Source organism: Electrona antarctica, assembly GCF_951216825.1.
Source record: "Electrona antarctica genome assembly, chromosome: 17".
Lineage (NCBI taxonomy): Eukaryota > Metazoa > Chordata > Actinopteri > Myctophiformes > Myctophidae > Electrona > Electrona antarctica.
In genome coordinates this window covers 20,622,391-20,634,513 of record NC_136798.1, presented here as the reverse complement: position 1 = coordinate 20,634,513, position 12,123 = coordinate 20,622,391, and the positions used below count along the sequence as shown (strand labels likewise).

At 43.5% G+C, this 12,123-nt stretch overlaps 2 protein-coding genes across 3 annotated transcripts in view; both read left to right on the top strand.

Moving 5' to 3' along the window:
- senp6a (SUMO specific peptidase 6a) overlaps positions 1–7,483 on the top strand; it is a 37,057-nt gene extending 29,574 nt beyond the window's left edge. For both annotated transcript variants that reach the window (XM_079526487.1, XM_079526486.1), the window contains 6 exons: positions 1,272–1,639; positions 3,078–3,166; positions 3,755–3,849; positions 4,887–4,955; positions 5,783–5,933; positions 6,598–7,483. In XM_079526487.1, coding sequence (XP_079382613.1) covers positions 1,272–1,639; positions 3,078–3,166; positions 3,755–3,849; positions 4,887–4,955; positions 5,783–5,933; positions 6,598–6,816 — 991 coding nt within the window. In that variant the 3' untranslated portion in view covers positions 6,817–7,483. The remainder of the gene's footprint in view (positions 1–1,271; positions 1,640–3,077; positions 3,167–3,754; positions 3,850–4,886; positions 4,956–5,782; positions 5,934–6,597) is intronic.
- Positions 7,484–10,970: 3,487 nt separating this feature from the next.
- LOC306941020 (phosphatidylinositol transfer protein beta isoform-like) lies at positions 10,971–11,774 on the top strand (the record flags this gene model as incomplete). The annotated part of the gene is made up of 1 exon (XM_079526323.1): positions 10,971–11,774. One exon carries the CDS (start codon positions 10,971–10,973, stop codon positions 11,772–11,774), a length of 804 nt encoding a protein of 267 aa, XP_079382449.1.
- Between the last annotated feature and the right edge of the window lie 349 nt (positions 11,775–12,123).

Sequence of the window (12,123 nt, the reverse complement as noted above, 5' to 3'; positions counted from 1 at the left end):
GCTTCAGCAATACACCCACCATACACACACACACTGCTGTAGTGTGGAGCAGGCTGCTTCAGCAATACACCCACCATACACACACACACTGCTGTAGTGTGGAGCAGGCTGCTTCAGCAATACACCCACCATACACACACACACTGCTGTAGTGTGGAGCAGGCTGCTTCAGAAATACACCCACGATACACACACACTGCTGTAGTGTGGAGCAGGCTGCTTCAGCAATACACCCACCATACACACACATACTGCTGTAGTGTGGAGCAGGCTGCTTCAGCAATACACCCACCATACACACACACACTGCTGTAGTGTGGAGCAGGCTGCTTCAGAAATACACCCACCATACACACACACACTGCTGTAGTGTGGAGCAGGCTGCTTCAGAAATACACCCACGATACACACATACTGCTGTAGTGTGGAGCAGGCTGCTTCAGCAATACACCCACCATACACACACACACACTGCTGTAGTGTGGAGCAGGCTGCTTCAGCAATACACCCACCATACACACACACACTGCTGTAGTGTGGAGCAGGCTGCTTCAGCAATACACCCACCATACACACACACACTGCTGTAGTGTGGAGCAGGCTGCTTCAGCAATACACCCACCATACACACATACTGCTGTAGTGTGGAGCAGGCTGCTTCAGAAATACACCCACGATACACACATACTGCTGTAGTGTGGAGCAGGCTGCTTCAGAAATACACCCACGATACACACATACTGCTGTAGTATGGAGCAGGCTGCTTCAGAAATACACCCACCAAGTGTGTTCCCCAACACACTTGGTGTAAAGTACAGTAAAGTACATTATAAGTACATTTACTTTTTAGGTACTTTACTGGGGCATTTACAATTTTCTATATTTTTACTTTTACTTCACTACATCTCAGAGGCAAATATTGTACTTTTATCTCCACTACAATTAGTAGAAAGTTTTAGTTACTAGTTACTTTGTAGGTTTTTAGTATTTACTACAATTATTACAATGCATCACATTGGATGCATTGTGAGTTTGTAGATCTGCTATTTTCAAATGTTATACATTTGTTTGAATTTGGTCTTATTAGATAACTGTATAATGCTTGACAAAATAAATAAATAATACTAAGTATATTTAATGTTAGTTATTCTAACAGAATTACTGTTAACTTGAAGCATCAGTAGTTGTCGTTATAAAATTAAATGGCTCATTTATGGGAAAACAAGACATTGCACCAAACTCTTCATGTTGTATTCTGTCATTCTCCATAGAGCCCACTGGTACTTAGCAGTCATTTGCTTCCCGGGCCTACGGGGCCCAGAGTACGAAACCAACCCCCTGTACCAGGGCCCCTGCCCAGCCTCTGCCAGCGCTCCAGCCTCCACCTCCTCCTCCTCCTCGGTGCCCCCCTCGGAGAACCACCTAGCAGACCACTGCCGACCTCTGTCCCCAGAAGGAGATGACGTAGTGGGCTCTGCGCTGCACCGGTCCCCTGGGGGGCAAACGGAGGCGGACGTGAACCGCGACCAGGCCAAGGACAGTTGTGCTTTTAGCAACGGGGCACCTCAAGAGACCTCAAGTGCTGCAGGAGCACCCACGGTTAACGGTGTGCAGGGCGACGCTGGGCCTCATTACAAAAGTGAGTCGCTCTATTTCATTAATTTAGACCTGAGGATGCATCTGTGTCGTGTCACCTTAACTTTAGCTGTTGAAAAATAGAAGATCTACAAGTTCATAGCGTGGCACCCGGTGAACTTGTAGATCTGCTATTTTTGCATTTTTTTGAAAACATGTGCAAATCATTGAATATATATTATTTCACAGCTAAGGTTTTTAACTAAAATCTTTGTTTCTGGGAGGTCCCTGAAACAACATATTTTGAGATGGGGGTCCTTGACATGAAAAAGTTTGAGAACCACTGATGTAGAAACACAGATTTTTCAGAAAACTGTCAGGATTTAGAAGACATTTTGTAGAATCTGATCTCGGGTCTCAATGGGTTAATTTTTGCACTTTTGTAAAGAACCTTTTAGATTTGGTTTCAGATAAGCGTTGAGGCATTTTTCTCTTATCCATGGAATCGGCGTAATCCCCTAGATCATTACAGAATGAAGTCCTGCTTTTCTAATGCTTCTTGCAAAAAGCTGGTTACAGGCCTCTTCCTGTCGCAGCTCGATTATGGCGATACTGTCTACCGCTTTGCTAGTTCCTCAACTCTGAGCAAACTCGACCCCTTGTTTCATGCTGCATTGAGGTTCATAACCAACTCCCCCTATAGGACTCATCACTGTACTCTGTACGCCCTAGTGGGTTGGTACTCCTTGACGTCTCGCAGGTTGCTACATTGGTATATTCTCACTTATAAAGCCATTCTTGGTAATCACCCACTTTAAATTTGTTCTAAATTTGAACTTGTCCAAAACGCTCTCAACCTCAGATCAACTGCTTGGCTGCGCTATGTCGTGCCCCCAACAAAATCTGAGGCTGGGAAAAAAAGCCTTGCTTATTTCAGACCCTGGTCTTGGAATGACCTACAGAGTACAGACCAGACTCAAACTGGCTGCTGTGAATCCCCTAGTGAGCTTTAAAAGGATTGCCATGGGCACACTTCCCAAACACTGCATCTGCTTTGACGTATAGCAAATGTTCTCTTGCTTTTTAGTTTACTAGCAAATGTTGTTGCTTAGTTTTTATTTATTAGTCTTTATTGGTTTGCGTTACTAGACGTTCTCCCTTTGATCTTCTTCGGTAGTGGGTACTGTATTTATGAGCATTGTATGTTTGTCCTGTTTTTTGTTGTGTATTTATTGTTACTGGCAGAGCTGTGTCACTTATTTTGCCTTCACACTTGTAAAAGAGACTTCAGTCTCAATGTGGTTTTTACTGGTTAAATAAAGGTTAAATAAAAATAAAACAAGGGCTTCTCAAACCACAATCCCATCTTAGAGGGACATTTTTGGGGCATCATTTATTTCATTTTATAATGTGCACATAACTCAAAGTCTGCAAATACTTTTGAGTGTGCACAACTCCAGGTATGGACTGGTATTATATTATTTTCTTTTTCTTGTTTTTAGGTGGGTTGCACCAAATCAGCGCGAGTTACGGGTCAGGGAAAGGAAATGATGACAACTTTACCTTCTCTGATGACCAAAGCTCCTGTCAGGTACTCAATTCTATGTTTTTTGGAAAACTCATTATGTCTAGTCTCGTGTTGCCAGACTGTTGCCTCTCGCAATTTTCAAACGCTTCCGTCATACAGTCTGGAGCAACGGAAGCTCTATCATGAGTAAAATATAAAGCGGAAGTGGAGCCTCCTCCCCACTAAGCATATATAGCTTGTTGCTTAGCAGAAAAGGAAATAAAAAAATAAGCTCTAAAGATATTTTTAAATATATTTTCGTGAACAGAAATGAACGCTTGGCGCCGCGTTTCGAACTTGCAGATCTTCTACTTTTGATACGCTTGTGTGTAGTATGATGACACAGTCATTTACAAAAAATAAACAAAAGCACACAAAGTTAAAATATATTGAAAAGAGGTTTCTGCCCGACGGCGACAATTTACATTGGACCAGACATTGAAGTGATGCTGTCATTCAGAGCAGTGTGTTGTCTGGGTATATCGCTCAGTCATTCGACCAGACATTGAAGTGATGCTGTCATTCAGAGCAGTGTGTTGCCTGGGTATATCGCTCAGTCAAAGCTTTCACCTAACGGTTCCACTATGAAACTTGTTGTGTTTCCACGTGCAGGATGAGTGCAGTGAGGATGGGACTCTGGCTGAGGAGACTGTAATTCCAAATCCTGACAACTCTGCCTGGACCTCCAACCCCAGCCTCTGTAAACAGTGAGTCAAACACAACTTCTGTGCTGCCTGGGGGGGTGGTCTTTACTTTTTTGCATCCCTCACAATGAGCTTGTACATCTGGTATTTTTGGAAAAGAATGTTGGTGCAGAGTGGAAAATAGAGCAGACATAGTAGGTCAAGTTTCCCAAGCATTGGGGGTTTAAAGAAAGTCTGAAAAATACACACAAATATGAATTCGACATATTCATAGAAAAATATTATATATAAACAAACAAAACACATTAATTGACACAACATTGATGGTAGTGCTGTCAAACAAGTCTATGAAATCTATGAAAGGGTTTGGTCTGCAACATAATTGTATACAATATTGTGACGGCCAGAGTCACAATTGACTCTTAATTGACTAATAATTAGTCAATTAGTTAATTATCCAATTAGTCACTAATTGGATAATTAACAGGCCATCACCACTTAACAATGATTGACACCTGGCAATCTCCATACTCAGGATAAAGTTGCCACAGGTGTGTCACTCGGGGTAAGCTACTGAGGAAACCGTTACAATAGTGTGAGCCCCTGCTTCATCTCTCTCAGCTAAGGGGTCCCTGCTTCATCTCTCTCAGCTAAGGGGTCCCTGCTTCATCTCTCTCAGCTAAGGGGTCCCTGCTTCATCTCTCTGCTAAGGGGTCCCTGGTCTGAAACACGTTGAAGCTACTCTAAAACAATGAGTCAAACATTCTTGCATACCACCTAAAAAGAAAGTCAATCTGTACTTTGACCACTAGTAGGAGCTATTGTACAGCAAAAAACAAATACATCATGCTCTGGATGTCAGGAAAATGGCTGCAGTTTGTTTTAAGAATGTTCTGATCTAGTTTGGAATGTGTTTAGATAGAAGGGCCACGTTTTTGGATGAATGGTCCAGATGGTGTGGGTAATGAAAGTGTGTGTGTGTGGATACAGACTAATTATGATATTTCGGCTGAATATTGCTATTGTGATGTGTATTTTGTGATACCTGTGCACACGGCTATGATGACGTTCATCTGGATGTCTTTGTTCGTTCCTCACAGGCCTTGTATTCTCATCATGGACTCCCTACGTGGTCCTACCAGGTCCACAGTGGTCAAAACCTTGCGCGAGTAAGTATCTACTGCTGCTAGTGTGTGTGTGTGTGTGTGTGTGTGTGTGTGTGTGTGTGTGTGTGTGTGTGTGTGTGTGTGTGTGTGTGTGTGTGTGTGTGTGTGTGTGTGTGTGTGTGTGTGTGTGTGTGTGTGTGTGTGTGTGTGTGTGTGTGTGTGTGTGTGTGTGTGTGTGTGTGATTATTGTTAATACTTTAACAATAAAAACATTTTAAAATTGTTTGAATAGCCTATCTACAAGCTCACAATGTGTCGATGTATATGGGCTAGTTGAATTATTTTAAAATGTAAAATATGGCTAATACCTTTTAAGCATAAGGGGTAAGGCGGCGCACAAGATGGGGCCTGATATCGGCTCTACTAAAGTTGCAGCCTGACTCCAAGTTGTGTGTTCGATGCCTGGGTATATCGTGGGTCATTAACTCAACAGAGTGTCCTCAGAGTAACTACAGGGGGTCGGCCAAATCTTTGCAATGGGGAAACATTAGCCGAAGATGGAGATTTTCTGAGAGTTGGTGTAGAGAGAACAGGAGCAGACCAAGCACAGAACCAACGGTCAAATTGACTAAATATTGAGCGTTTACATTTTAAACGCTCAATATTTAGTCAATTTGTATGTTGAATTTGTGTATTTTAGGACGGTTAACCTTTTAAACTTTAAAAGGTTAACCGTCCTAAAATACACAAATCCAACATATAAATGGTAAAGATAATGTATGTCAAACAAAACCCCGTAGTTGACCAGTCTGTGAAGCTATGTATGAAATCTATGAAAACCTGGAGGTGCGTAAAGGATGATGGATGATGGTGCATTATGATTGTTTCAGGTACCTGGAGGTGGAGTGGGAGGTGCGTAAAGGGACGCGGCGCAGTTTTGCGAAAGAAGTGATGAAGGGCTCCAGCCCACGTGTGCCTCAGCAGGACAACTTCAGCGACTGCGGAGTTTATATCCTGCAATATGTGGAGAGCTTCTTTGAGGTGAGACTTTAGAATAGAAAGTATAGAATTATTAAATATATGTCAGTAATTTATTTGTATTGTCTTCCCTGTGCAATGTTTAATTACGAAGCCTGAAAGCCAAATAGAAATTAAATTTGTATTCATAATGCTCCAGTTTTCAACGACAGAAACAATTAATGTATGACAATTAATCGTCAACTTAAATCCTGTAATCGTGACAACCCCAGGTGGGTGGGGTCTTCACATACTGTATTGTTGCTGTCGGGCAGAAACCTCTCCCTCCCCCCCCCCCCCCCCCCCCCCTTCATAAATGAATGCCGTCACACACATCTCACACACAACTCGAAAACAACGCGTTATGAGCTTGTCGATCTGCTACGTTTGCAATGCTGAATTTTGGGTTTCCGCCCGACAGAGACGATGTCCTCCTTTTCTCATTTTATATACAAGAACAAAACATTCTCTAAGTTGCTACTACCCTTTTGTACAACGCTGCATACTTCCAAAGACACACTACTTGCCGCACTCTCAAATGTTGGGTTATTCCTTTTGTTGTTGAGGGGTTGTTATTGTTAAGTTGTCTTTGGGCCTCGTCCTCTCTCTCTGCAACCTTCCTTCCTCATGTAAAATACATAAATGTTAAATAGTGGTGTTTTCTTATTTTCCGTCTTCCTGTCGTCAGAACCCCATACCCAGCTTCCACCTGCCAGTGAACCTGTCAGACTGGTTCCCTCAGCAGCGAATGAAGACGAAGCGCGAGGAGATCCGGGAGCTCATCCTCAAGATCCAAACGCAACAGGAGCAGGACATGAAGGAGAGTGGCGTGGGCCCCTCCTCTGCTCCGCTGGCACCGGACTCTCCCGACGAGGAGCCCGAAATCGAAGAGACACTGCTGTACTGACCCCAAGGCCTAGTTAGTCATCAACTCCTAAATGACCACAACGACAACAACAAAAAACTAAAGTAAAAAAAGACTCGGAAACCCTGATTCCTCTTCACCCTCCCCCAACTGGTTGGCACCGCCAAGTTAAAAACTCTTGAATGCGGTGCGGTCCTATCAATTGCCCATGACTTTGCTAGCCCCCTCCCCCCAGCCTCCAAGGCTTTCACCACAGAGGGGCCAATCGTTGATTGTAATGCTGCTGGTGTTTTCACTCCCACCCTCCATATATTCCTTCCATTAACCATAGACATGCAGACACACACACACGCACACACACACACACACACAATTTTTATTAAATAAAAAGAAACGTTAACTGTACTGTACATATGTTTTTTTTTTCTTCTGCTGCCTTTGTAATTTCACCGTTTTCTGCCTCGTTTTTGGCGTGACAACAACCCTCCCCGTTAATTTATGTTTTCAATAGATGTGTTATCTGGATCTGTGCGGAATTCTAGTACTGTCATGCTCTTGCATCTTATTTTCTTTATATGCTTAACGAGTGGTGTAGAGCACGGTGAGAGAGAAAAAAGAGGAAAGAAACGAGAAACTTTGCTGTCATTTGTTTTATTATGTATTTATTGTTTGTTTTTTCTAATTAACATAAAAATGCACAGAAACCAAACAGATGAGGGGGGTGGTCAATGGGACATGCAGTTCTTGACATTACAATGCATGAGAATATAGGGCACATTTTAGATGGTGATCAATCAATCAAAAACGGCAAAAGTAGCAGATCTACGATCTCCAAACATGCTGCGCTGCGTTTAGAGCTTGCAGCGTGTACTTGCTCAAGTACAGTAGGTGCGTTAATTTACCAAAAAACAACAACCCACAAAGTGAAGATGGAAGGTATTTCATGGGTGTATCATAATAACCCCCGCCAACCAGGGAGCAGAGTTTGGGCTGGGCAATGTGACTTGAAATCAAGTATCACGGTTACTTTTGCCTCGATTACGATTAATGAATGATTTTTAAATACATTTGAAAATGGCCAATTTACAAGCTCAAAACCAATCTGATGCATGATATGTCGCTTATTTTTTGACCTGAGACCAATTCTAAAAACGCCTTTCCGAAAACCTTCAAATTCTTATTAAAAAAAGAAAAAACTAATTATGACGTTGCATGCACGGTGACTGCCAGGATTGTACAAAGAAGTACTGTAATACCGGGCATACATGGTTAGTCAGACTAATCTATTATGAAACTATTAGATTTTTTTCTGTAATTTGTTTTGAACAAAACATCCATAATCAATGAACCTACAGGTACACGAGCAGTGTACATTTTCAATTTTGCTATTGCCCAGCCCTAGTCATAGTCCAGAACAATATTGCTGTCATGGTATAGTAAATATAAAGTGTGAGGATGTCAAATTCCATGTGAAAATTGACATTTTTTGTCCCAAATTATTACATTTTCTCACAATGCCAGAAGACCTGTGTAATAGTATTTCTTTATGCAATTCAAGTAGTTGTGGACGGATTTAAAATTAATTTAATTAAGTTCCTGGATATTTTTGGAGGTTAGAATAAATCTAACTGCAAATAGAATTCATCCACAACAAATCTGACTATTCCTCACAAATCAGTGATGCACAACGAGGCACCATAACCCAGTATTTCCCAGGCAAAATGAGTAAATATAGCATCAATACCCTAACCGTAACCACATATAGTAGCCATTTGAAAATAGCCGATGCAAGCTTGTATATCTGCTAATTTTTATATTTCTGCACATTATCTCTGGAGTTATTTGAAACGGATACATTACACAAATCCTTCATAATTATTCTATTCCGATTGTCTATTGCCTTCCAAAGTTTGCACGAGGGGCCTATGTCAAACAATTCACCCCATAGTTGACTCACAAAACCATTTGAACCTCTAAACCAGTGGTTATAAAGGTTTTCTGAGCTCTGGTCCACTTGCAAATTTCAAATTTCTCCAAGGACGATTATTTTTAAAGTGAAGCAAACGTGAAAATCACACCCGTGTGAAGTGAGTGGTGCAACTCCGTGTGGGGGTCCCCGGGGGGTCCCCGGAAGTTCCAGACCCACAGGACCACGGCCAGGGTGCCGGCCCGGTTCCGGTGAGCCACCCCAAGTCCGAAACGGTAGAGAAATGACAGTTACCATGTGGGGGTCCCTGTACTGTACTGTCACTGTACTGTACTGGCACACCCGAAATCATCATATTATATACAGATAATATGTGCGTGTGTGTTAGGTTGCGCACAGGTGGTGAAAAGAAAATGCTATTTTCGTGCTCAGACCCAGCCACCCACCCAGCCACACACATAGCTCCATAAGGGACTCCCTTATGGAGCTATGTGTGTGGCTGGGTGGGTGGTGCAACCACTCCCTTAAAGGGAGTGGTTGCACCACTCAAAAATATTTTAATGAACAAAACATCCCCCACACTGCTCTTGCTCAGCAGAAACGTCTGTCACTTTAAATTGACGGATGTTTCGGCCCCACTGGACCTTCATCTTTGTGTCTCCATCATCCATCTTCAACCGCTTATCTGTAGTCGGGGCGCAGGGGCAACAGCTCCACCAGAGAGCTCCAGACTTCCCTCTCCAGAGCAACATTAGTAACTTCCTCCTGGGGGGGCCAGTGAGTCGATGTGATACCTCCATCTGCGCCTTGGTCTGTCCCGGGGACGTGCCTCGAAAACCTCCCTAGGGAGACGCTCGAGAGGCATCCTAACCAGATGCCCGAACCACCTAAGCTGGCTCCTTTCCAGGCAAGGAGCAGCGGCTCTACTCCGAGTCTCTCGTATGACTGAGCTTCTCACCCTATCTCTAGGGAGATGCCAGCCACCCGTCGAAGAAAACTCATTTCGGCCGCTTGTATTCGCGACCTTATTCTTTCGGTCATGACCCACACTTCATGACCATGGTAAGAAGATTGCTTGGTAGACAGAGAGCTTTGCCTTCTGCCTCAGCTCACTTTTCGTCACAACAGTGCAGTACAGCGACTGCAATACCGCCTCTGCTGCTCCGATTCTCCGGCTGATCTCCTTCTCCGTCCTCCCCTCACTTGTGAACAAGACCCGTTAAACTCTTTCACATGGGGTAATGTCTCATTCCCTACTTTCGTTGTGTCTTTTTGTCTTTGTGTCTTTTAAAATGAAATTGGAAATGGTTAAGTGTTTCTAGTATAAATATTTAACCTATGAAAAGTATTAACAAGAGACTATTGACTATGACTACATCTATTGGCAGCCAGATCGTTTTTGAGGGGCACTAGCCCCTCCAATGTCTGGCTTTCGGAATTATGTCATATGGCAGCCAAGTCTATGGACTATTAATGTTTGTTCAGAGCACTTTTAACAGAGTGGCAGCCAAGTTCATGGACTTTTAATGTGACCTCATGTTGAGTCAATATAAATTACATCCTGTGCCCCTCACTTTACACCGGTGTGATTTACTGAGGGGCAATACCCCCTCAAATGCATGGCTTTCCGAAATAAGGTCATGTACGTGGCAGTCAAATGAAGTCTATGGACTTTTACTGTTTGTTAGAGCCTAATTAAAAATAACTGGTCGCCAGCCAAGTCTATGGACTTTAAAGTTTGTTTAGGGTAGTTATGATTGCGAACGAAGTGAGCACTAACTATAGAAGCTGGCCAAAACTGACTGTGTGTGTGTGTGTGTGTGTGTGTGTGTGTGTGTGTGTGTGTGTGTGTGTGTGTGTGTGTGTGTGTCAGACTGCCACAACACTTCGTTCGCTTCCCGCATTTACGCGTCTTACTTGTGTAATTAATCAATCTTATAATCGGCGGTTTTGGACATTAATTAATTAAATTAATTAAAGGTGGCAACCTTTACGATAACATGAGGCTTCTGTGGAAACCCAACAGAAACGTTATGTTACCATAATATATGGGCGTTTGTTGCGTGTGACATCAGATCAGAGCAGTCAACCTTACGGTATATAAGGTGAAGATGTCTTTAGACGCTTACAGACCAAGCTAGACTTTAAGGCAGGGACAAGAGGTGGAGGCACCAAGCGCCTTCTATGAACAGCCGCCGACCAGAACAACTGTTTTTAACACCCCCCATGCCATGCACGCTGCGTTTTAGACAGCGTGACAGCAGCCAGAATGATCATTAAAGAATATCGAGTCGTCCTGCCCATTTCAGTGGAGGAGTACCATGTGGGCCAGCTGTACTCGACCGCACAGGCTAGTAAGAGAGAGACGGGCGGAGGACAGGGCGTGGAGGTGTTGGTCAACGAGCCTTACGAGGAAAATGGCATGAAAGGCCAATACACGCACAAGATCTTCCACATGACGAGTAACGTGCCTAGAATCGTCAGTATGCTGGCGCCGGAAGGTTCTCTTGATCTCCACGAGAAGGCCTGGAATGCATACCCTTACTGTCGGACAATTACGACTTACCCATTCATGGACAAGGACAACGTCTTCATTAAGGTCGACACGTTGCACAAGCCGGACATGGGAGAGGAGGAGAATGTTCACGGATTAGACGCAACTGAGTGGGAGAATGCCGAGGTTGTTCACATCGACATTGCAAGTAAAGTATCGAAAGGCGACTACAAGCCTGATGACGACCCTGCTATCTTCAGGTCAGAGAAGACAGGAAGAGGGCCCCTGGGACCTGACTGGAAGAAAGTTGAGAGTGACTCCAGTGGTCCTCGCATGTGTGCCTATAAGCTAGTTACAGTCCAGTTCAAGTGGTGGGGTCTGCAAAGTAAAGTGGAGAACTGGTTACACGGCAAACTAAAGCGCTTGATCACCCTCTTCAATAGACTGCTGTTTTGCTGGATTGACAAATGGATCGACCTGTCAATGGACGAAATACGATGTATGGAGGAAGACACTCAGAAGCAGCTTGATGAGATGATGAGGGAGAAAGGCGAATACAGCGGCATGGTTTTGGAGTGACTAATGGTGAAACTAATGAAACTCATACTTCATGCCCAGAAAAGTCCAAATTCGACTAGTCCCCGACTAGTCTATTTGCCAACGAGGCCAACAGCAGCTATTGACTCTACCAGGCCGAAGGCATGCAGGAGGAGATTATGTTTTCACCTGTACAGTATGTCTATCTGCCTGTGGCTAATCTCACAAACCACTGCACTGATAAGCATCAAATTCTTTGTTCACGCTGCCAGCCGGAACTCAATCCCTCAACTCAATTTGTTTTGTGTGAATTAATAATCTCTACAAGCTTTCACAGTGTATCAGCATTGTGATGCGTTGTGAGCTTGTAGATCTATTTTCACAAAATTAT